We start from the raw sequence: 25,419 nt of genomic DNA, 5'->3' as shown, positions 1-25,419 counted from the left end.
TTCAGAATTGTTGTGTCTATTGTATTCTTTGCATTTCCATATAAATTTTAGAATCAGCTTATAAACTTCTACAAAAATACCTCCCTTGACTTTAATAGGGATTGAATTGAATCTGTAAATCAATCTGGGGTGAATAGCCTTTTTAACATACTGAGGTTTCCAGTATGAATATGAAAGGGTCTAACTACGGGTAGTGTGCCATCCAGATGCTTACTGAGTTTAATTGAGTTAATATTGAGATGGTACCTATGTTTGAGTAAAGGCTCCAAAATGGCAGGGTTGTACATTTTATTCATTCATTCACTCATTCCATGTTAAATAAACATTTATTGAGTATCACCTGCATCATACTTTATGCAGAGTATTATCATGTTGGGAGAATAAGTGAATTGGATTTTTTTCCAACCCTTTTTGAAGTGAATGAGTAAATGCCCCTATTTTTAAGGATCCTTTAGTCTGATAGGGTAGGTAGTATACACATGTAAATATTTATAATTTATGGCAAGAAATGATAATGAGCCACAAGAAAAGATAAAAGCATTGAAAGGTTTGGCCAGACCACATGTCCAGAGAAAAAATACTGACAAGAAATTGTTTGGTTAAAAGGGTTGAAGGTGATAGGTTGTTTTTTGTTTTTTTTTTTTTTTAAATCTCAAGAGGATCAGTGCTAGTTTGTTATTAAAGGTGATCTGTCATTGGTTTTTCTGTGCAGTCTTGCTTTCTTTGAAATATGAGGAAGTTAAATTCAAGGCCTGTTAACAGTTGAGATTAGATTGTATGCAGTAACTACCCTCCCTCATTAGTGCCTTTCTTTTAACTACTGTCTTGTATTTTTATTTTTATTTTTTTACTCTCTTCTATTTTAAAGGTAGTTGTCTGATAAGCACCATGTTTCTAAATTGGGACACATTGTTTGATTACCTAATTTAGATTTAACTTTGTAATCTTCCTAATTTGACTTGACTGTGAAATATTTGATGGCTCTGATGTTTCTCATATCCCATGCACCTAGCACAAGTAGTATAACTATTTGTTGAACAAGTGCATGAGTGAATCATTTCCAAGGGAAGAAAGTAGTAAGTTTAATTATTTCATATGTTTGTTGAGGAGGTAGTCCAGTAGGGTTCTGACATGTACCGTTTACTGGCTGTATGATTTAGGGCACATTACTTCACTTCCCCCTAAACTTGTAAGTTCCTAATTCTCTAAGACTCAGTTTTCTTGTCTATCAAACTGGGATACAAATATTCTTTACCTCATTGGGTTGTTGGAGAAATTAAATGAGATTGTGAATGCAGAGTACTTCGCATAGCACTTGCCATGTGTAGAACACATGGGGTGTTCCTTATTGTGATAATGATATTTTCAATTATTCAGAGAACTACAGTGAAATAATAATAAATAAGCACCATGCTTCCATTTGGTAGGAGGATAAAATGGCACACAGTGTGGATAGGGAACAGGTAGATCGCACAGTTTAATTAACTGCAGTTACAGAAATAGATGTTCAACAACTGAATAACAAATGTAGTGTTTTTGAAGGAATATAAGCTTTAATCTGGTGCATTTTTACAGGGTTGTGTTTTCTCAAAGAAAAAATATGTTTAAAAATATCTCCATATAACATTAAAATTCCCTTGGCAAATCAGTTATCAAGTGATCCTCTTTTCCTATACTTTCCACCTAAAACACTGCTTTTGTTTATACCCAAGTTAAATATATTCCACTTCCCTGCAGGGTACAATTTGGAAATGGTGACTGAAATAAACACCATTTAAGCTGTCTGCTTTCACAGTACCTAGTATGTTGAAATATGATGTTAGTCTCCTGAGTAATTTAAAAATCAGTGTTGAAGATAACAAACCAAATCAAAATGTTGAATTCCTTTTTCACTGGCTGCTTATTTTTTGTACATTTCACTGTCTTCTTAGAAGAGTTCAGTCAAATCAAGTATTGGTTCCTGGTCATGGTATTTATTGAGTCCAGTGTTATTATATCTTGTGGACACATTCAGAAATGGCCATTTAGAGATGCCTAAGGCAAATGCATATTTGATCACACTTAAAGTAAATGATACACTATTCAGAAGTCGGGAAATAGAAAAAACAGTTTTAAATTTCAAAATGAGTTGCAAATTTAATATTTCAAGGGAAACACAGCAGTAACAACATATAAATACATTTATTACTATTAAAATTTAAATAGCTACCATTTATTAAACGCCTGGATGTACCAGACCTTAGCTATTATATGCTTTACATTCATTAGTTTAAACCCAAGTATGTGAAGCTACTAGAAACAAACATATATGGGAAGTATTATGGGGTAATTTCATATTATTTCATGTTATTCTCACAACAGTTATGTGAGGCTATTCTCATCTCACAGATACGGTAACTACAGCCACGATAACTAACATTTAGATGGCTTTCTGGAACTCAGGCACTGTTCTGAGCACTCTGCATTAATGAACCGAACCCTCCCAACCACCCAGTAAGGTATGTACTCTTCAGACTGTGGTCTCACAGAAGGCCCCCATGATAAGAAATGGCCCAGCTGGGATGCAGTCCTGGCAGTCTGGCTCCAAAGCCTGTGCTTTTAACCGCCGAGCCCTACAGCCTTTCTCATACACAGAAGAGAATATTGGGATTTAGTAAGATTAAGGAATTCCCCCCAGGTCACACAGCTAGGAGGTAATAGATCCAGGAATTCTAACCCAACCCTCTTTACCCAAGAATTTTGCTCTTAACCATTACACCACAGTACGTCCCATAAATGTTTGTATCTAGGAACCTCATGTAGTTTTACTTAAACTAAGATGCCCAATGAATGAAACAAGGAAAAATCAAGAGTTATATAAATACGTAAATGTTCCTTTGATTAAAATGTTGTCTTTATTAATAGACATAGGCTGATGGCCATTTTTTCTAGGTGCCAGTACAAGTTACCCAAGAAGTATTTATTATTTATGATCATGCCCTAAGGTTGGCCTCAGGGTCAGGCCTCTGCTTCTGAGAGAGGCACATACATTATCGTGAAGGCTCTGGTATGCCAGTAACTAATAGACTGTAGAGCCATATATAAGATATATATGTATACATGCACAATTTCCTCACCCAAGTATTAATATCTTTGAGTGTTGAAAGTCTAAGATTCAGTGTTTCTTCAAATTACAATAAACTGCTGGATTTACTATTTCCAAGATATATTGTCTTCATTAATTTGTTCTATATAGGCTAATAGAGATACTCCCCTGTGATCAGAAATACATAAGTACACTTGTATATTATACAATATATTGAGAGGTTGCAACGTAAATATTACATTACCATTACTTAAGCATTGGGTTTAAAAAATGAGCCGGTGCTTTTGTTTTGGGAACTCTTTGAATAGAATAGATTTATAATTTGGAAAATCTATTGAACCTAGGACTGAGTGGATTTTTATTTCAGAGTTCTGGTTTACCAATTATTTAATGTTTAATTACATTTATTTTTTTAATTTAATGTTTGTTTATTTTTGAGAGAGAGACAGAGAGACAGAGTCCAAGCAGGGAAGGGGAAGAGGGAAAGGAGGATACAGAGAGAGAAAGAAAGAGAGAGAGAGAAAGAGAAAGAATCCCAAGCAGGCTCCATGCTCACAAACTATGAGATCATGACCTGAGCTGAAGTTAGAGGCTCAACCAACCAAGCCACCCAGGCTCCCCACAAAATTTGTTTTTAAAAGGTATACTATAAAGTGATATTAGTTTAAAATTATAATTTGATTATGTGACCCCATGCAAAGATAAATACAAAGTCTACCCTGGGTTCCTTATTTATTTTTCTTTTTTTCTCTTTCTCTTTTTTTTTCTTTGCGGATATAAGCTGTGTTTTTTTTTTTTTTTTTTACAATACTGGGCAGAATTCTATTTTGTAGGAAATCATGAGTATTAAGCGTGGCGTATGTGGGCGATAAACATACCAAAGATTTGAGGTGGTCAAAATGTGAAGCTTTGAAGGCTCCTTCTGAAGTTCTACATTCCATATAATAAATTTTTTAAAACTCTATTCTTTCTACTTCTCATGGCTTTCCTTTACCTCTTAGTTATAATTTTTAATTTTATTATCCCCCTTTTTTGTGGCCACAGGTCAGTCACATCAGAGCTAGCTGATTAGTTTTGCAAAAATACAAGGACATCGTAACTGTGCTTACCATTTGCTAGAAATTAATTCATACCAGGGCAAATAGGAAAATAAAGTAACCATCTGGAAAGATCCCTGGTATAAAAGTTGGAAGGCTTGGGTGTAGTGTGGACTCCACCACTCTTTAGAAGGGGAAAGTCACTTGACTCTTTGAACTTCTACTTTTCATCTGTAAAATGGGACTCTTAAGGTCACACCTCTGTATTCCCATGCTATTGAGAGGACCAAATACAACAACAATGTAAAAGTACATTGAAAATGTAAAGAGCGGGGCACCTGGGTAGCTCATTCCATTGAGCCACCGACTTCAGCTCAGGTCATGATCTCACAGTCCGTGAGTTTGAGCCCCACATCAGGCTCTGTGCAGACAGCTCAGAGCCTGGAGCCTGCTTCAGATTCTGTGTCTCCCTCTCTTTCTGCCCCTCCCCCGCTCATGCTCTGTCTCTCTCTGTCTCAAAAATAAATAAAGACATTAAAAGAAAAAAGAAAAATGTAAAGTTCTACAAAAATTGATTGTTTTAATAGATAAAAATACTTTTATCTGTGTATGTAACCGTTTAGAAACCCAGAATAGTACATTTATGTGCATCTCAACATACAGTATTTTTAATGGGACATTGTTTATTGTTATTCCAAGAGGCTCACCAGTGAGGGAGAAATAGGAAACACTCCACTACATATTATGTGTTTGTTGGCTACATCTATAGATTAAAATATTTCCCAATCTGGAAACCCTTTGCTCTTCTAGCATCCTAGATCTGCACCTAATTTTTAAATTTGGAAAACTAACAAATCAGTCTGCGTGTTGTAGTAGTTAAGGGAATGAACTCTGAGGACACCTGGGTTGTTCATCAGTTAAGCGTCCTATTCTTGATCTCAGCTCAGGTCTCCATCTCAGGATCATGAGTTCAAGGCCCACATTGGGCTCCATGCTGGGCATAGAGCCTACTTAAAGAGAGAGAGAGAGAGAGAGAATGAACTCCGAACCAGCCTACTTCGGTTTAAATCCCAGGTCTTCACTTACAGGCAAGTTTACCAGCTGGGTAATCTGGAGCAAGTTACTTAACCTCTCTGGTCTCAATTCCTCATTTATAAAATGGATATGATGCTAGTTTATCAACTTTACAGGATTGTGGTGAGGTTTAAAACATTTAGATCATTGCCTTGCACATAAGTGCAGTATACATTGTTTGTTATTATTATTATTCCTCTTGGTCCCTTGTCTCTTTCACTTGTACTCATGAAGAAACTTGGGCACAGGGAAGTGAGATGTGAGCCACACTGGAATTCAGGCTTCTGACTTCAACCAGGTGCTTTCCCATTGATGCAGTACAACTCACATGAAAAACGTAACTCGGGTAGAAGAGGCAATTCAGACCAAGGAGATGTGTGAAATATTTAAGACTATTTCATTAAAGATATACTTCCGTTATTGCATTATATATATATTTATGCTAATAAAATTTCACTGAACATCCTAGAACATGGCTTATTCTTTATTTTTGGTTATCTTTTGTACCTGAATACAATGTGAGATATTTTCCCTAAAAGTATCCCTCAGAAAAGAGATAGTTGCTATTTATTTCAGTTCATCCAAAGTCTTCTAAAGCAGAGTTTTTAACTCAATTATTTTTATCTCTAACAACAAAATAAAATTTGGGGAAGACATACTGGCCTGACATGACATTAATAACTGCAATTTGGATTTATATAAGTTGATGAAATTAACAGACATAAGCAAGGAAGGAGGTAGCAGAGAAATGTAATATTAGTTTGATTATTAATCCTCTTAAAATGATCTCTCAGTTGTAAGTATTGGGTTTTTAAAGATTATTTTACAAAGCAGTGAAGTATTGGAGGATCCCAAACATAGGCCTATGGGATGAATGAAAAACAATCATGCTAATGTTAAATAATGATCCTGTGGCTTTGAATCAATATTTTAGTATCTGTTTCATGTGTCATAGGAATATTTGAATTTAGGAGAACTACCTGTTATTTTTAAAAACCTCCAGAATTTCATGGGCATTGCCCCCCATTTGAGGAAGTGGGGGGGAATTCACACTGTGTTAAAAAGTTGAGTTCTGGGGCACCTGGGTGGCGCAGTCGGTTAAGCGTCCGACTTCAGCCAGGTCACGATCTCGCGGTCCGTGAGTTCGAGCCCCGCGTCGGGCTCTGGGCTGATGGCTCAGAGCCTGGAGCCTGTTTCTGATTCTGTGTCTCTCTCTCTCTCTGCCCCTCCCCCGTTCATGCTCTGTCTCTCTCTGTCCCAAAAATAAATAAACGTTGAAAAAAAAAATTTTTTTAAGTTGAGTTCTGTGTTCATTTTAGCCGAAGAGTGATAAGAGTTAGTTATGGGCACATTTCTCTGTGTGGATTACTTTGATTTTTTGTCCCAGAATTTCCTCTGCTAACCAGCTCACTATTAGACTGCTTCTTTCCTGTAGCCTTGGGTTTATAACAGAAAACATAAAATTAATTTTTAAAGAAATTTTGATAAAGAGATTAAAAAAAAAATACTGGCCAGGGTGCCTGGGTGGCTCAGTAGGTTAAGCGTCAGTAGGTTAAGCTCAGATCATGATCTACGATTCATGAGTTTGAGCCCTACATCTGTCTCTCTGCTGTCCCCGCAGAGCCTGCTTCTGATCCTTTGTCCCCCTTTCTCTGCCCATCCCCTGCTCGCACTCTGTCTCTCTCTCTCTCTCTCTGTCTCTCTCTCTCTCTCAAAAAATAAACTTTAAAAAAGAAATACTGGCCAGCAAGTTAGAGAAGAATCACCTCAAAGTAATACCTTCCCTGGGTTAAAAGAAGTAATTACTGGTTTATTTGCACTGTTATATCTGCTCCCTAATTTCCTGCATTGGCATGGACAACCCAGGAGTTGAGACTGGATTTGTTCTGTGGCTGCTGGAAAATGATTGCTTGAATTGCATAGATACTGTAGGCTCTCAGGTAGTGCACTTATAAAGCAATAGCCCTTGTCTCTCAGTCTTAGAAGAAAATCTCTGAGAGCCGACACTTACCAATCATTAAGACTTTTTGGAACTTTGACATAAGGCCCAGCATTTGTTGCTGAGACTCCCGAGCCCTCCCCTTTCTTCTCTTGTGTAGCTTAGAAGAAACATGGCACAAGCCGGGTACTAGCCTCACCACGTCCAGCCGTCTGCCACACCCTCCATATCTCTCTGCTGTGAGAAGTCCACAGGCTCATGCTGTTTGAACTGTTCCCAAGCAACTGTTGAAGGGTATAAGGAATTTCCCATCTTCTCTGATATCTTCCTGAGTTTGGAGAGAGAAAATTTGGCTTCTGACCACTGCCACCACTGGTGCCCCTCAGTCCAGTGATAACTGCTATTTATTGGAAGAGAAACTCGGCAGTTGGGGAGTTTTTCCCTGTTGATTCCTTATGGGTTGTCTGTGGGATAAAAATTCCAAGTTTCTTTTCTTGGTTTCCTAAAAGGACTGCTGGTCCTGTTTAGTCTTCCGGAAAATGCAGTTGTGTCCCCTCAATGCATTTTTGTGTCCTCAGGGGCGGGGCTGAGGTATGTCCGCGTAAAGAAAGAATGGGGATGGAACAGTTGGTCAGCTGCTGAAGGAATCTGTGCTCCCCGTCAGCTCTCCTACGCTAGCCCAAGGAGAGCTCTGCATCCTTGTGGTAGTGCCCTTGGCTTCCCATCTTGCCCCACTCCAGAGCCTTCATATCAGATGAAACAATTATGAATGATATGTCTTCTTAAAAAAAATTTTTTTTTGACGTTTGTTTATTTTTGAGAGAGACAGAGCATGAGCGGGGGAGGGGCAGAGGGAGAGGGAGACCCAGAATCCAAAGCAGGCTCCAGACTCTGAGCTGTCAGCACAGAGCCTGACATGGGGCTCAAACTCACGGACCACAAGATCATGACCTGAGCTGAAGTTGGACACTTCACAGACTGAGCCCAGGAGCCCCGGAATATGTCTTGAACAGAAAAGGAAGAGGCAGTATATAAGCCAGGTTTATAAGCCATTTAAGAAATGCAGAAAATGCTATGAGTAAACCTAGTCATGGAATTTGTGTGAGGGCCCTGTTAAACTAGACTTAATGGAACAAGTTTGCCTCTTTTTTTTTCTCTCATTATTGGTAATATTTTTATTTGAGAAAAAAATTTAAATACAGAAAAATCCAGAAAATAATATAACATACTCATTTACCCACCTCTCAAATTCACACATTTTAATGTTATCATTTTGCTTCAGGTTTCTTTTTAATAAAATAAAATGTTGCAGGTAAAGTTCAGTTTTCCTTAGAACCCCCCCCTCCCTTGGTCTCCTTCCCATTGTCAGCCTCCCTAGAAGTAACCATTATCATGAATTTGTTGTGTATCCTTCCATTCCATGATTTTATACTTTTATGGTATATATGTCATATATAAATCCTTCATATTGACTGGTGCATGTTTTAAAATTTGTAAAAGTGTAGTCATATGCATATATTATTCTGTTTTTTCCTGTCACTTGACATTATAATGGATAAGTATAATTTGTTTAGGTATATTGTGATTACTAATGTATTTGGACTTTTTCTAATGACTTATTTTGTGGGGTGTTATTTTTGTCATTTGTTTTTTTCCTTCCTTATTAATATAATAATTGCTTAATTTCACTCCTCTTGATTTGGAAGTTTATAGATCCTGTTTCTTATGTTAAAAATTTTAATGGCTATCTTTAAATTTTATTTTAGCAAAGTCTAAATGATTCTGTGACTGTATCATCCTCCAGAATAAAACCAGGACCCTAGCATGCTTTACCTTCTCATCTGTTCATCCTCCTGTCATTTTTTGTGGTTATTATGGTCTAGAACTGTGCCATCCAGTATGGTAGTCACTAGCTTTGTAAGGAAATTAAGCACTCTTTTTTTTTTAATGTTTATTTATTTTTGAGACAGAGAGAGACAGAGCATGAACAAGGGAGGGTCAGTGAGAGAGGGAGACACAGAATCCGAAGCAGGCTCCAGGCTCTGAGCTGTCAGCACAGAGCCCAATGCGGGGCTCAATCTCACGGACTGTGAGATCATGACGTGAGCCGAAGTCGGTCGCTTAACCGACTGAGTAATTCTTTGTAGATAATCCATCTTTTAACTCTGATAACATGTTTTTTAAATGTTTATTTATTTATTTTGAGAGAAAGAGAGCATGCATGCAGGGAAGAGGTAGAGAGAGCAGGGGAGAGAGAGAATCCCAAGCAGGCTCCATGCTGTCAGCACAGAGCCCAACACAGGGCTCAATCTCACGGAACACCAGATAATGACCTGAGCCAAAACCAAGAGTCAGATGCTTAACCAACAGCCACCCAGGCACCCCTTACTCCGATAACTCTAAGATTTTTCTCACTTTACTACAGTTTTACTACAACATGTTTCATGGTATCCATTTGTTTTGTTTCCACTTTGTTCCTTGGCATAAGCTTTCAACCTGGAGACTTATGACTAGTACCTCTGTTCCTGGCCTCTGAAATGTCTGTTAAGTATATTTGGAGCTTCTCAATTAACCACCATATCTGCTATCCTCTCTTGCGTATTGTTTATTCCTTTATTGGTCTTTGTTGCATTCTGGGCTAATTCCTCAGCACTCTCTGACAATTTACTATTTCTTCTGTCCCTGGTCTAGAGTTTGTTTTGAGAGGTTGTTTTTTTTTTTTTTTAATTTTTTTTTATTTCAATGAGTCTACTTTTATTTTCAGAATTTTGAATTCAAAGATGTTCAACTACCTGTTGGTTTTTGCCAAAGTTCAGGCCTTCTAATGCCGATTCTCTGTCCCCATCTGGTCACCAGGTGTTCAGTGATCCACCGTCCTGCCGCCTTGCCCTCAAATCAGCACTCACTGGTACTCCAAACTTCCTAGAATCTCTGCTGGGCCTTGCATCTGGCCACTGTGTATGTCTTCTCCCCCCCTCCCCACCTTGCTGGCTCTCAGTTCAGTACCTTTGCCTCTTGGGTGCTGAAGGAGCTTCAGATATGTGAATGAGACCTTTTTGTTTGACCATGGTTCTTTACTCTCTTGACCATGGGTTCTGGGTTCAAACTGGATTAGCATAAGTTTGCTCTGTCCTGGGAAATGATTTGAGAACCCCTCTGTCTTGGAATTCTTCAGATCTAACTCGCCTCATCCTTCCCATCAGCCTCCCAGAAGGTTGAAGTACATCTGAGATCATCGCCATATACCCCCAGTCCTCATTTCCCCCTTTTCTTTGTCTTTATTCCTCACAGCCCCTTGGGACAAAAACTTTGGCCTTCTGCTTCAATCCCTTCATACCATGTCCTGCTTCCTGTCTCCGGCCTCATGGCTAAGTGTTAATGGTAGACCGGGTGTGTGATAAGACAGCCTGAAATGATAAGTCCTTCTGAAATAGTGTATCTGTTACTCTGTGCAACAAAAACAGATAACAAGGTTACAGGGAGTTTTATGTGCTCACCTTTAAGGGTCTGTTGAATATAATTTGATATTTAATCATTTGGAAGACTCATTAAGATACATATTTCGTTGCATAACATCTGCATAACAACTCACCGACTCTGAAATGCTCTAACATCTTGCTTGATCATAAGCCCGACGCTTGGAGTTCAGCATCATCATCCTCTGTCATTCATGGATGAACAGACTGAGCCACTGATCAGGTCACTGGCCGAGATCACTACAGCTCCTAGGTAGAGAGCCAACACTCAGGCCCGGGTCCTGACCCAGGATAAAGATGAGTTGGCTTGTTTTGACTAAATTGGTTACGGGCTTATTAATAGAAAGCCCTTATGGAGAGATTGCCAGAGAAACCAGCTTAGCCTTGAGCTGTAGCTCTTCACATTTCTAGTCTTATGTTCATTCACCTGAAGCCATTAACATCTTTAGTTATACCTGCTTTTTTTTTATGTGGAATCTTTCTGGGTTTCTTTTTTTCAGTAATTTGTACCTGACACAGACATTTGGTCAGTGTTTAGAAAGTGATCTCTCAATCATATTGCTGTCACTAATCTACTGCATAGAAGAATCTTGAAAATTTTGTCACTAACATCCATTTTTAACTTTTTTAAATGTCAGTTAACATCAGAATAGTTGTGTGCTGCTTCTTTAAATGCCCACCAGCTACAGGTGAATTGAAATCTACCAAGTGGCCTAACGGGTATGAATGAGAGCCCAGTGCTTCTTGACAACGGAGTGGCTGGTTTGTGTCCAGAAAGTCGAGTTTGCAGCATGGAGTTGAGCAAAGGGAAATAGCCCATGTAGGGACTATCTTCATATGCTGACACTTTCTAAGATTTTGCTGTCTCCAATTTGACTGGCTAATAGGGCAAGATGAGAAGCAATGTTTCCCTTCATGACAGAGAAGTTTCCAGGGAAGAGGGGAAAACAGTCGGCTGTTTGGGAAACAAGAAAGAACTCCATGAATGTGGGAGGTTCTGGAGAGAAGTGAACTGACAGACTCTGGGTTGAAGGTTTACTGTGTCCTCTGCCTTGAAGAAAAGCTTTTGACTTTCTAAAAGTCTTTGTATACTTCTAGCCTATGTTTTACATGTTCTTTTATAATCTAAATTTTTTTAAGTTAGCATTATTTTATGTGGACTTTCTGTGTATTCACATAGCCTAACTTTTTTTAATCCCATTGCATTAATAGTTACATAGTTTACTTAAATATTTCTCTGTCATTTGCTGATCATGTGAGTTGTTTTGAGTTAGTCCATATTAGAAACAGTACAAATAAAATGATGTTTTTACAGGCTTTCTTTGTGTCCTGGTTCCAAAATAGGAATTACTGGATCTTTATATGATTAGTCGGTGTGTCTTTCTCATATTGGCATGGTGTTTTTTGAAAATATCATGTTAATTAACTGTGTCACCAGCCCCACCAAAGAGTGGGTTTTATGATCTTTAAAACGTTTTTCTCATTTTATCAGCTGAGGCACTACTACATAGCTGTTTCATTTTGCTAAAGCCAAACATCATGGCAAATGTCGGTTCGCTGTTTTCTCTTGGAAACTCTTATTCATATCTTCTGCCCGTTTGTGTCCTAGAGATTGGGTATTCACCTACTACCTTTGTATGGTTTTAAAATATGTGAAATAGTTTAACATTGTAACTAGTTTAGTCATTTTCACCTTGTTTACTGTCTTTAGCCAGTAAAAATACATTGAGATCTGCAGGGTGTGTCACATGAATGTAAGCATATTTTTCCCAGAGTCGTATGCCCCCTAGAAAGTAGTCAGGTTTGAGCTGTCACCAGAGTGGGCAGGTGCTGCCCCAGGGGGGCGTGGATCAAAATTAGGAAACAAATTAGCTGGAGTGGCAGGGCGTTTGGCTGTCCTGCCAAGCCTGTGAATTTGGTCGAGATGCTGAAAGAATAATAATCCGTGACACATTTGTCAAGTCGTATCAAGAAGTGGGCTAGACATCAAAACTAGGCAAGTATGGGACAGAAATATGCTTTTGTGCTCAGGCTGGGCTTTCTTAGCATCCTGCTCTCATCTTAGAGAAACAAAGTCACTGGAGCATGTGGTGGCTTCGTGGCACCGCTGCCACTGCCTCTTGGGTCCCTGTCCTTTAACTAGTGGTGAAATCCTCAACAATCCAATGAAAATTGCTGAGGGTGAACGCACTTTAAAAACACATCAGTTTTTATGTGCATATCAGTTCTCGCACCACTCCTGTTTTAAAATTAGAGCAGTTACGCAGATTAAATGCTCTGTGGGGTGTGTGTGTGTGTGTGTGTGTGTATGTATATATATAAAATGTATCCTCTTACAGACTTACTTTTTTCCCACAAAATATCTGTTGACTTACGTGGTCTGGAGAATTGAAAGAGCTATTTTTTTCAAATCTGCCTCTAATGTGTGCTTTCCAGTTTAAATACAGTTCACTGAAATATTTTCTTTCCAGTCTCCGGAGAATACAGAGGGCAAGGATGGATCCAAAGTAACTAAACAGGAGGTAAGTGTATCTTTGACTTCCTGTATTTAATTATTTTAACTGGAATTTTTTTTAACATTGTGAGGATTGTATGCATCTGAATGAATGCAATTCTGAATAAGGCTGTTGAGACTACATAAACCAGAGATAAAAGTGTCACTGTGTAGCATTGCTTGGCGCAGGTAAATTTCAGTTGAGATCACTGATGAGACATTTTCCACTTACTATGTTGTTTATGTTTCTACCTGTCGGTCCTGCTGTCTGTTAAAGTAGATACTGAGAATTCCTTCTGGGCAAAGAGCAAGATAATAGGTAAATTCATCAAGGAGAACAAAGTCTGCCTTTCACAGCAAGGAAATGAAAGATGGTTGATTTAATAAATTCTCTGCTCCAGTGAGTGAATTACACATTTCTTTTTTAGTTCTGAATATTTGCCTAAAAGGAGTCATCTCTAGAGTCAAAAACTGTGGAAGGACACACGAAATGTCGAAATACTGAACTTTTTTCTTTTTTTTTAATCAGGAATATTCTTAGGGCTTTGGATAATGAATTGGGCAACAATTCAAAGAAACTCTGTATTAAAATACAGAAACCTCCAAAAAACTAAGAAATTGAGAGAGATGGTTGCATTTACCCACTGTGGTAATATCATGAACTTCTAAAAGGAGATGGGTGAAAAAGTAGCAAATTAGAGGCTAACTCTGATGACAGCCATTCACTTTTGCACAGAGCTTTACAGTGTGTGGAACAATTGCAGTTCTTACCCTTGAACTTATAAACTAAAAGAGGTCACGTGAAAGACAGAAACAGTATTTAGTTACAGATTCTTTGATTGAGGGATTCATATTGTGGTTTAATAATTCAGAGGAGTTTGTCATGCATAGCAGAACCGCTCCACAAATGTGTACACGGAAATTTGTTCTGCCAAATGGAAAACCTTTAACAGAATCTATAACTAAATCAATGTAAAAGCCAAACGAACAAAACTGCCTGTCACCAAGGCCCCACCATGCATTGACCCAGCATTTAGTGCCACAGAGTTTGGGAGGTGAAGTTTCTAATCTCAGGTCAAGTTACTAAACACATGCTCAGACGAACCAAAAAATGGTATGTGCTTGGATTTTCTTAAAAATGGCAAAACTATAAATTGTAGGGCAGTTGGCTAAGTATAACAGATCTTAATGTTTTTAGATTTGGACACAAATGCGTTTGGATTTTTCCTTTAGGAACTGCTATTTAAATGGATCTGTCAGTCAGAAAACCTAGAAACCATTACACATGATAGATCTTGGATAGTGCTCACTGTCTTTTCCAGCCTTCTACACGGAGCAGCCAAGCTGGCTAGAATATATGTAAAAGATTCTTGCTTATACAGCTGTCTTAGGCATATTCTGTTAGCCCCAGAATTTTAGTTATTTATGTTATTTATATATTTTATTATTTTTAATCTTTTATTTTATATTATTGCACGTACTACATCGTGGCCAACAAAAATCGTTCCTAGAAAACACTCTTTCCCGGTCATGTAAGCTGTGACCAGATTAAAACTCATGATTTGTCTTCAGGACATCAACGCGCTTGTTTGAAAAGTGAAAAGGTCAGCCAGCTGGTGGTTTAGGGTAAGAACTCTTAAACAGTATATTGATTGATTCCCCCACCACCGCCAAAATTGACTGAATTTTCTAGTTATGTCATTGCGTATGCACAGCCTTGACTATAGTGAATAGATATCAGTCACAAAGTGGGATCCTGTATTGAAAATCCTCTTCCACTGCCATGATGTGTGAAGGGCATGGTGCAGAGTACAGTTTTTGGATAATAAATGACCAAAACAGTACATTAAAAGCATTTCCCTTGGCAGTTTGCAAAGCCCTTTCACATTTGTTATTTTATCTGATCCATTTAATAACCCTGAAATGAGGGCAGAGCACATTCATTCCTCAACAGCAATGTATTGTGTACCTTTAATGTTCCAAACACTGTTCTGGGCTCTGCAGAATCCACAGTGAACCAAAGAAGGAAAATCTCTTCCTTCATGCAGCTTCCATTTTAGTGGGGGGAGAAAGAGAGTAAAATAAAATCATTGGATATTTGCTATGAAGAAAAATAAAGCCAGGAAAGGGAATAATGAATATCAGAGAATTGCTATTTTTGCTAACAGATAGGCAGATGTTATTATGTCCAGCTTTACTAGAGGGCACAAGGTCCTGAGAAAAATACATTATTTTCCACAGGTGTCACAACTTGTATATTGCAGAACCAGGAAAATTATCTGAGCCCTGATTCAAAATCCTGTCCTCTAGGGCACCTGGGTGGCTCAGTAGGTTGAGCGTCCGACTTCGGCTCAGGTCATGATCTCATGGTCCGTGAGTTCAAGCCCCGCATCAGGCTCTGTGCTGACAACTCAGAACCTGGAGCCTGCTTCTGATTCTGTGTCTCCCTCTCTCTCGGCCCCTCTGCCACTTGTGCTCTGTCTCTGTCTCTCTCTCTCAAAAACTAAATAAACATAAAAAACAAAATCCTCTGTCCTCATGCCACTTTTGTGGTAATCATAAAAACATGGTTATCCAGTGCCTTTTCTCTGTCCTCTCCATTCCTTAGCCAATGCTCTGATATCCATGTTTCCCCACTTCCCATTTTTGCAAAGAAGTTAATTTCTTTTCTTTTGTATTTTTTTAATTTTTATTCATTTTTGAAAGAGAGAGGCAGGGCAAAAGCAGGGGTGGGTGGAGAGAGAGGGGGACACAGAATCTGAAGCAGGCTCCAGGCTCTGAGCTGTCAGCCCAGAGCCCGACACGGAGCTGAAACTCACAAACCGTGAGATCATGCATGACCTGAGCCGAAGTCAGAGCTCAACCAACTGAGCCACCCAGGTGTCCCAGCAAAGAAGTTAATTTCCGTTTGGCTCCTCATTTATCTTTGGAAATTAAAAGCAACTTGACTTTTGGTGTTTGTTTGCAAGTACACGATGGTTTGACTTACAATTTTTGGCTTTACTGTGGTGCAAAAGCAATACTCATTCAGTAGAAACCATGCTTCCTGGTTTGCTCTTTTCCCAGACTAGCTGTATGTGGCACGATGTGCCCTTGTGACACTGGGCACTAGCAGTGAGCCGCAGCTCCTAGTCAGCCCTGTGATCATGAGGGTGAACAACCGATACACTAACAACCCTTCTGTACCCACACAACCATTCTGTTTTCCACTTTCAGTCCCGTATCCAATAAATTACGTGAGATATTCAACACTTTATTATAAAGTAGGCTTTATGTTAGATGACTGTGCCCAACTGTAGGCTAATATACATGTTCTGGACACATTTAAGGGAGGCTCAGCTCTGATGTTCAGTAGGTTAGCTATATTAAACGCATTTTCAACTTAAGACATTTTCAACTTACTGGCTTTATCAGGATGTAACTCCATTGGAAGTTGAGGAAAATCTGTACGTGGTCAAACTTAGAAGCATTAAGAAATCTTATAAAAATAAACATACGTCCAGACTCCATGGGAATGGCACATATGTTTCAAGCAATATTCAGCAAAGTCTGATTCTACTTGAATCCAGCTGCACCAGTGAACTTTGCCATAGCGAAATAAGACTTCCATGTTCTTTTGCAACCAGGACGTTAAAGTAAAAGGCTCTGTGTCTTTTGGAGTAGCCTTCACCAGAATTTGCTCCAACCCAGGGAATGATGAATTAATCAAATGCTTTTTGAAGAATTTCATTGTACCCAGCACCTATACACCACATTGACAAACCCTCCCATTCTTTGTCTCTGTAACTCTGGGTGACATACCATTCTGAAAGTCTTCTTTCCTCCTCTGATAACCACTTTTGGCCACTTCTCCTGAAGATTCACGATCAACAAATCGGGAGAAATTCTTATTAGCTCTTTTTTCATAGTAGCCCTGCCCAACAGTCTGAGTTTCAAGGGAATACTTAAAATTCTAGTGCTCTAAGGAGGAAAAAAATAGCAGTCTAGTCTATTTTATATCCAATAAATATAGCCCGATCATTTATAGATTTTAAGGCTGTGAAAGCTGATGGAACTTTCCAGGAAGGTGTACATGCTTGCATGCGTAACCATGCTGCTGACTGTGAGTGAAAGGTTCGTCTCAGCCTCCACTGTTTGCAGTGAAAAAGAAAATCTCTTATGATGGTTGCTGGAAAGGAAAATTTGAGAAAAATCCTTTTTTATAGCATAGAAAGAAGAGCTGGTAAATTTTAGACAGGAAGTCGTAAAATGATTTTACAGTAAAAGATGTGCTTTTTAGAGATGGTTGGTTTAGACAGCCTGGAGAGGCAGGCCTTGTTTTTGCATTAATTTCCTAGGCTTTTTATTTTGAAACTCTTGTACTGGGCCTGAATTATAAAAAGATAGGGACTCCTTTGGATCAGAACAGCTTTCAGGCCCTGCAGAGCAGTGCTTGCTTAGGTTGGAATGTTTCTGGAAATCCCAGAGGGCTCTCTGACATCCGCCTCTTCAGTTTGCCCAGGTGTTCCCATGGAGAAGAAAGGAGCAACAGCACCAGAGTTGGAAAATCTGTCACATGATTTGGCTTTACTTCAATGAGATTTTCCTCAGGACAACTGCTTGGTGGATAGGAAGGCAGTGATGAGTAATAGTTAATATATTGGCTTCTTTTCAGGCACTAAACTAGACAGTATCCGAGTAGTGGCCTTAGCACACCTCACCTCAAGTTCACACTAGTACACATTTCTGGTGCTTACCCATGAAAAGTGCTATAGGGGTACAGATGTGAGATAGATGAGGTGAACAGTGAGGTAAGGCTAAGGCGGTACACATAAGTCAACACCAAGTGGAGAGGGGCTCAAATAAGGTCCTTTCACCCCTTCTGAGCATAGAGGCTGCCATTTTTTCCCTTAGAGGGTATATTTTCTAAGCACTCTTCTGCTGGCTATGCTTCGCTTGGGAGATGGTGGTGTAGTTCTTCAGGCCATGCAGAAGCATCAAAGATGAACTCTGTTTGGTAATCAGTGGATGCTCCTTTGCTCTTCCGTGTTCAAAAGAGCATCTGAAGAAGCACAAGTTACGCGCTTGCTGCCTGGTTTGATTGTTACTGTTGTCTTTTCTTTGGTGATAACCAGTTCATTGCAATTAACCGTACTGAGAAAGGCAGCACAGGATTTGGGTTCTGGTTCCCTGCGACTCATGGGTGTGTTTTCATGAATGCACCCATCAGTGCACTTACGATAATCCTAGCAGACACCGTGGTATTTCCTGTGGGGCGTGTGATACAGGCATGCCTCCCATACAACATGTTGCACTGTACATCCCCTTACCTGGTGCAGTGAATATATCATGGCCACCACTTCACCGACACAGTCTCCTAGTCTCTGCACATTCTGTTAGCTGGCCTTAAGTCCAGCTCTGATTTTTCTTCAGGACCCCAGGGTTAAAATTATTCATGGAGGCTCTGGCCCTTCATTTCCTTCTGTAGTTTAAAGAGAGATGAGTTTAGCTTCCTCTGGCTATTTTCAGCCAGGAAGTTCTGAGGTGTGAAGACGGCATGAAATATTTCTTCCAGTTTGGCCTGACCAGCTGACCTATGCTGACCTCAGCACGGCTTCGAGAATTCCATAATTCCTTGCAATTGTGGCACGGGTTCCTCCTGACCATCTTTGCTGACCCCCTTAAAGAAATTATTTGAAACATTTAAGCTATTGTAAGGGGGCAAAGTCTGTATAAGGCAGCCTGAATTAGGGAAAAGATTGGAGTTCATTTTTTCAGCAAGTATTTTTGAGAATCTACATGCTAGGTGGTACGCATACTATTCTACCAGAGACAGAGCAGTGAGTAAAACAGACAGAGTATGGAGTATTTATTTCTGGAACACTTTTCAAGAAAGGCAGTTATACTTTCAGAATGTGAAATCCCCTGGGGAGCCATCTTTTGCTGATGGTAAGTAGAATATCAGTTCTGTATGCTTATTTCTGAAACTCCTAGAACCGTTGTTGCTATTTTAAATTTTCTTTGCGGCCTCATTTGCTTAATTTGCATCCTTGAAGAGAAAAAGATTTCCTTAAAAATACTAATCTCAACCCAGTTTTTCTAAATTTTCTCAACTTCCAAATTAAAAGGAAAGATTAGTGAACCTTTTACTCTATCTCAATCTTTCATTAAACATATGCATTTAGCAGATAAATAAATGTGCTTATTTTGTTACAGGTAAGAGGAAGCATTTCTTGTGAACTGCCTAAGATTTATAGTCAGTCTCTTCTCTAACATAGTAACAAGTCAGGGAACTCCTATTTTGGTTTCTACACAATTATGTAACTCTTCTTTTGTGTTAATTTATAAGTTTTAGTTCTATTTGTAAGGAACAAGAGTCAGACCGGAACTAGTTCTTAAATAGCTCCTCAGTTCTCGTATTGTCATTTTTATCACACAAGTAGATTACGGGTCAGAACCTAAATTAATCTTCCTTTCTTTTTCTTACCCGCAACACCCTTAATTAGGAGAGGCCATTTCTTTGAATAGTGTGTCTGCACCTCTTTAGAAAACTTCCTGTTGAGTATTATGGTTCCCAGGGCACTTGAAGTATGTTTCAGTATGCTTGCTCACCTGGAGAGGGTAATGGGAGTCATACATTACACTCTTTCAACAAAGTAAGATACCAAGAATAAATTTTTAAAAATCAGCTGGGTTGTGTCTAATAAAACTGTGTATTTTTCCATTTCCTTTGTAGCCCACCAGACGGTCTGCCAGATTGTCAGCGGTGAGTACTTTAGAACCCCCTTGTTGTTAGTTCTTATGAGTAAATATTCCCTCTGTTCAGGACAAAGCAGCAGAAGGAAGATTAAGGTGTTATTTCCCTTGAGTTTTTTTGTTTCCTTTTTGGAAATCAACGTGGGTCACAATCTGTGGCAAATGTGACTGGTGTTGCCAAGCAATTCAGTTGATCAGATATGTCAGTGAAAAGTAGCTGCCAGCCCCATTACCAGGCGTACAAAGCCCAGGAAGGTGTTTGATATTTCTAGATCTCTGAAACAAAAGAAGCACATTAGCAAAGTCCTACCCTTCTGATTCTGCGTATGATGTGCTAAAGTGGAGATGAATTACGATCATCACCTATACTTTATTCAGAAACATGCTAAAAGTCATCGGAATCCATGCGCTCTAGTCCCATTTCAGAACTAGAGAATCTTTGGAAAAGTAATGATTCCACTTTGCCACTCAGAGTCTCCCTCTGTGGGCCAGGCCTGGGGAAGAGACCAGGGTTAAGATCATTAAAGCTGGGATGGGCAGCTGTGACCAAGCCTTGGCCATGAATGCGCTCCAGGCCTTCTCACCAGGCTGTGCTCCCTGCTGGCTCTTGTGGTCCTCTTTGCCGCCCTGCAGAGGTACCAGCCATTACTCTGCCACGAGAGGTCAGCCTGGCTCTCTGGTGGAGGATGTTGGTTAAAATAGCCGCAGCCCTTGCTGAGACCTGAGATGTAGGAGGAAGGGCACTGGCTTCTTGGCTGGCAGGAGCTGCTAGCTGCTTTAGCCTTCGAGGGAGCATGGATTTCATGTCAGCCAACACCTGTGCCTGGCACAGTATAGGGAATCAATGCAGAAAGGGCTATGAGGGCACTCACAAGTTCCGAAGTATAGCCAATCTGGGGTTGGGTGAGACAGTTTCACGTAAGGCCCAACCTAAGGAAGCAACATCAGAGCCACTGGAAAGATGAAGAGCCGGGAGATGCAGTTGTGTGTGCACACAATTAATCTGGATTCTGCCGAAGTCCCTCAAGATGGTGTGCTCTATCCAATATTAACTCTCACCATTGTTCAGTACTTATGTTTTAACTTCCGTTAGGCTTAGCTGTAGATTGTACTACAAGCCCTTGTATTCTGTGGATCTCTGTCCCATTAAGGGAGTAGACCTTGTAAGTCAAATAAAAATCAAAATTTAAAACAAGGCTTTTCCTGAGCACCATGAACCAGCAGTATAAGCACCTTCCACTGAGATCATTGCCTGTGGTGCTGACACAGAGCCTCCTCGGTGGCCAGTGGGATTACAGCCTGCAAAATCTCATCTTTTCCTGTTCCATCAAAACACTTAAATGCTGAATGGAGGAGAGGTCTATCTTTACAGAAAATACAAAAGGAAATCATTTGCTGTGAATTGTGACAACAAATACATGTCAATGCAATATGTCAAAGCCTCACATTACAAAATTTTTTAAATTCTGAAAACTTAGTAGCCGTGCAAGCTGCTGTTTAGGGAACAGACTACAGATTCAGGTGGTAAGAAGCTTAATAAAAATATCCCTTACTTTTCAGACCCAGTTGTCCTTTTTTATTTGAAAAGTCCTAACAGCCAATCTTCTGGAATTGAACAGTCTACAATTTTACTTTATGCGTTTGATGAACAGGGCCAGATTCAATATGAACCTGAACACCTACAGGCACCGGGGACAAACATGTATTTTCTCCAGAGGGGGATATCCTGGGCAGTGTTTTCTGTTTAAAAGCCATTCTCCCTAGTGTTGGGAGAGATGTACACTTATTTTTTTCTAGCTTGATGAGAGAAATATTTGCCCTAAAATAGCTATAGAAAAGCAGAGGCTTTAATGGGTTATCTTCCCCCATGTCCTCATGTGCCCCCACCCGCCCCCGTCTCCGTGCCCTGGAAAGCAGGTGAGGGCTGAAGCTCTATATGTTATGGAGGGAACCATGGCCACAGGGCAAGCAGTGCTCATGGCAGCAGGGAAGAGAAACGCATGAAGCAAGAGAAAAATAGTTGCTTAGTGGACTCTTTGGCTAAGTTTAAGAGAAGTCTTAAACTTTGGGAGCTAACAGTGGACATTTTATTATAATCATGTTCTTGATAAAAAGCTCTAGAGGCAAATAAGCCTAGTGTCTGGGTGGGCGAGAGATTCTTCTCACCTTGAGCTGGCATTGGAGAGGATGCGAATAGGAAGAAGCTGAAGCTTGGCTACAGAACTTGAAATTGACATCAGAGGTGGAAGGATGTGGAAATGATTTTGAAATACTTCACAGGCAGCGGTCTTCATTACCGGATGGGCTTTGCCTGCAATTGTGCTGTGATTTCTAGACTGTTGGGAAGGCCAGTGTGACTGAATTCATTGAGTCATTTGGCCGAGGGCCTGAGTCATTCCTCTTGCTGCTGTGCTGTGATCAAAGGAAGTACAGAGACATCAGAGCTAGAAGCTTAAACCTGTTCCTGGAGAGCTACTCTGGACTGGGGAATAAAGAGTCGGCTTTTAAATCTCACCTGCTGTTCACTTGAGAACCCAGGATGAAAATAGTCACGAAATGCACGGATCTTTATGCTGCTACCTGATGCCAAAAATAGAAAGAGGGTTTTTTTTTGTTTTTTGTTTTTTTTTTAAATGAACAAAATCGTAGTCAAAATGAACTGGTGTCTTCTGCAGTCTCGTTGCATTCCTTTTGGTCTCGAGGGTTGCCTTTTTCAGTATTTGTGTAATTTATCTTTGCAGAAACCTGCTCCACCCAAACCTGAACCTAAACCAAGAAAAACGTCTGCTAAGGTAAGAGGTGCTCCTTTGACTGACTTTGGCCTTTTAAACAATGAATAAATTATAATTTTGTATCGAAAAATCCCCCAAGGAAAAATCACATGTAATGATTCGGGCTAAATGTACTGACTAGGAAACTGTCACCATTGTTACAAAAGGCATAAAGCACGGTTTTACACTTTCCCAGGAAAGTGTTTCCCATTTGGTCAGTAAAGGCGAAGGAAGTCAGAGCATGGTGCTCGGAGAAGCCGCCTGTCCAGGAGGGTTTGTTAGCAGTGCGCCAGGGCAGCTCGGGAGGTGGGAGGCTGGGCCCTGGTATTGCAGCTGCCAGTAGCTCAAGGGCTTGGGGGAGGGGATCTGACTTCATATAACTGGTCTTAGTGGCTTAGTCTGATGACTGACATGTAATAATTAACACTAGCCAACAATTAATATCAGCAAACATTTATATGGCTCTTATACTATGCCAGACCCTGTTCTACTTGCTTTTCTTATGAAACCCTCGCATCAACCCTATGAGGTAGGTACACATACCCCATTTTGCAGACAAGGAAACAAGCAGAGAGGTATGAAGAACCTTGTCCCAAATTGCTTTTCTGTACTCTGCCCTTCAGAGCAGTGTTGTGAATTGTTTGAAACGATGTGTATTTGTGGCATGGGTAGGTGATTCTGAAGCAGAACTCACCCCTGTGGCTTAGTCTTCAAATCAGGAACTTTTCTGGGCACCTGGGTGGCTCAGTCAGTTGGGCATCTGACCCTTGATTTCGGCTCGGATCATGATCTCACAGTTCGTGGGCTTGAGCCCCGCATCAGACTCTGCTCCCTGACAGTGCAGAGCCAGCTTGGAATTCTCTCTCTCCCTCTCTCTCTTCCCCTCCCCTGTTCATGCACATGCTCTCACTCTCTCTCTCTCAAAATACATATATATCTACTTGTTTTTAACAATCAGGAACTTTTCTTCACCTGGTACTTCATTTTCAAGCATTTTCTCAGCCTTCTAGTCACTCAAGCCCCACGTCCCCACATGAGGTGTTTCTCTTGCTGGCTTCTTTCCTGGTTTCTGCCTCCTCCATCACTTCCCACTGCTGGTGCCCTCCACGGCAGAACCACTTCTCTGTAGTGAGAGAGGAGGCCCACTGAACAAATACATGAGGAGAATCACCACCTTTTTCCCAGAGGAGAAAGTCAGTGGATATTCTAAGCAGCCCATTACATTTTCACAGAGACTCAGTGTAACTCACTCGAGGCACTGCCAAATTGGGTTCCCCTCCCCCTGGAAAGCCACCATGTTGGCCCTGGTTTTGCTTTACCTTGTGTTTGGGCGAGGTTGGCTGATTTTTACTGACATCACACCCTGTCTAACATGCCTTGTTTCCCTCTATTAGAAAGAACCTGGAACAAAGATTAACAAAGGTGCTAAAGGGAAGAAGGAGGAAAAGCAAGAAGCTGGAAAGGAAGGTACTGCACCATCTGAAAAAGGTGAAACTAAAGCTGAAGAGGTACTTTCCATAAATACCCCCCACTGATTGAATCAGTGTCTTAAAAGAAATTGCTCAATCCTTCAGCCGGTGATAGCACGTTCATAATGACTCTTTTTATTGCCCGTAATGTTATTACAGATCCACATCTCTCGCTCAACTGTTAATGTCTCAACCTCCAGAGGTACCCCACCCAGCACACTGTCAGTAAAGGGGCAGATTGAAACAGTGAGAGTTAAGGGTACAGTAGAAAATTCTGCATGTTTGCAGTGACTAGAATCAGATAGTAGTGTGGTGTTTTTTTTTATTATGAACAGTGGGAGCTTACAGGTAAAGCTTCTGTGGTCGTTTTAAAACCAGAAAGCAATAAATGCAGCCAAGTGTTTGCCTACTATATTCCTGCCTTGTCTGTTTCACACCCAGAGTTGAAATAGGTTTTGCAATCGAGCTGCTAAAAACCAGATGTTCAGAGTGTGTGTGTTGGTCGGGTGGACTTTCTTTTGGCTGATAGTAGCTTTAATAGTAACTGTATCTCCCCCCCCCCCCTTTCTTTTTCACAGGCACAGAAAACTGAATCTGTAGATAACAAGGGAGAATGAATTGTCATGAAAAATTGGGGTTGATTTTATGTACCTCTCGGGGCAACTTTTAAAAGCTATTTTTACCAAGTATTTTGTAAATGCTAATTTTTTAGGATTCTGCTAGTTGGCATACAAAAATATATAAGGATGGACATTTTATCTTCTCATAGTCATGCTTTTTTGGAAATTTCCATCATCTTCAAGTAAAATAAATACGAGTTTATTATTGAAAGCTATGTGTAAGATTGATTGAGCATTCCATGCACTTGCTTTAAAAATTGGGTCCTGTGGATACTGTGGTGTTTCTACTGTGCATATTTAAATTTTTCACGCAGTTTTTCTAGAGCAATAATCAGTGGTGCTTTTGTACCTAGGTTTTATGTGGTTTTAATGAAACATGGATAGTTGTGGCCACCTGCTGACTATTTGTGGTTTAAAATAAAAGGTTTTCTTGCCTGCAAAATACCTGCCTCTTAGTAGTGTCTTTACTATAAACTTGGGCAGTGTTTCATTTTGTTGTTGCAGAAGAGGTGAAGAATATTTCCAGTGCGTGCCATAACAGCATTCCTAATAAGTCAAGTAGGATTATTTCTTAATTCTTGGGCCTGCAAAAATGTTATTATTTTAATGAAACCATCGATGAGTGCTAGTGTGGAAGAATTACATCTAAAACACTTTATATCAGAAGTGGTCAGCAATGATCACCATATAATAAGCTTTTAATAAAACATTACTTTTTT

At 39.9% G+C, this 25,419-nt stretch overlaps 1 protein-coding gene across 5 annotated transcripts in view; it reads left to right on the top strand.

The window, feature by feature from the left end:
- HMGN3 (high mobility group nucleosomal binding domain 3) overlaps positions 1–25,142 on the top strand; it is a 31,468-nt gene extending 6,326 nt beyond the window's left edge. The window contains exons 2-7 of one of the 5 annotated variants that reach the window (XM_043591869.1): positions 13,083–13,133; positions 19,821–19,850; positions 22,582–22,632; positions 24,006–24,119; positions 24,240–24,339; positions 24,659–25,142. In XM_043591869.1, coding sequence (XP_043447804.1) covers positions 13,083–13,133; positions 19,821–19,850; positions 22,582–22,632; positions 24,006–24,119; positions 24,240–24,339; positions 24,659–24,672 — 360 coding nt within the window. In that variant the 3' untranslated portion in view covers positions 24,673–25,142. Of the gene's footprint in view, positions 1–13,082; positions 13,134–19,820; positions 19,851–22,581; positions 22,633–24,005; positions 24,493–24,658 lie in introns of those variants that run through there. The other 4 variants (XM_043591870.1, XR_006298979.1, XM_043591871.1 and 1 more) reach the window with 4 other exon arrangements.
- The last annotated feature ends 277 nt before the right edge of the window (positions 25,143–25,419 follow it).

This window comes from Prionailurus bengalensis, chromosome B2 (genome assembly GCF_016509475.1).
Source record: "Prionailurus bengalensis isolate Pbe53 chromosome B2, Fcat_Pben_1.1_paternal_pri, whole genome shotgun sequence".
Lineage (NCBI taxonomy): Eukaryota > Metazoa > Chordata > Mammalia > Carnivora > Felidae > Prionailurus > Prionailurus bengalensis.
Note: the sequence above shows the minus strand (reverse complement) of the source record. Positions and strands in the feature narration are given on the sequence as shown.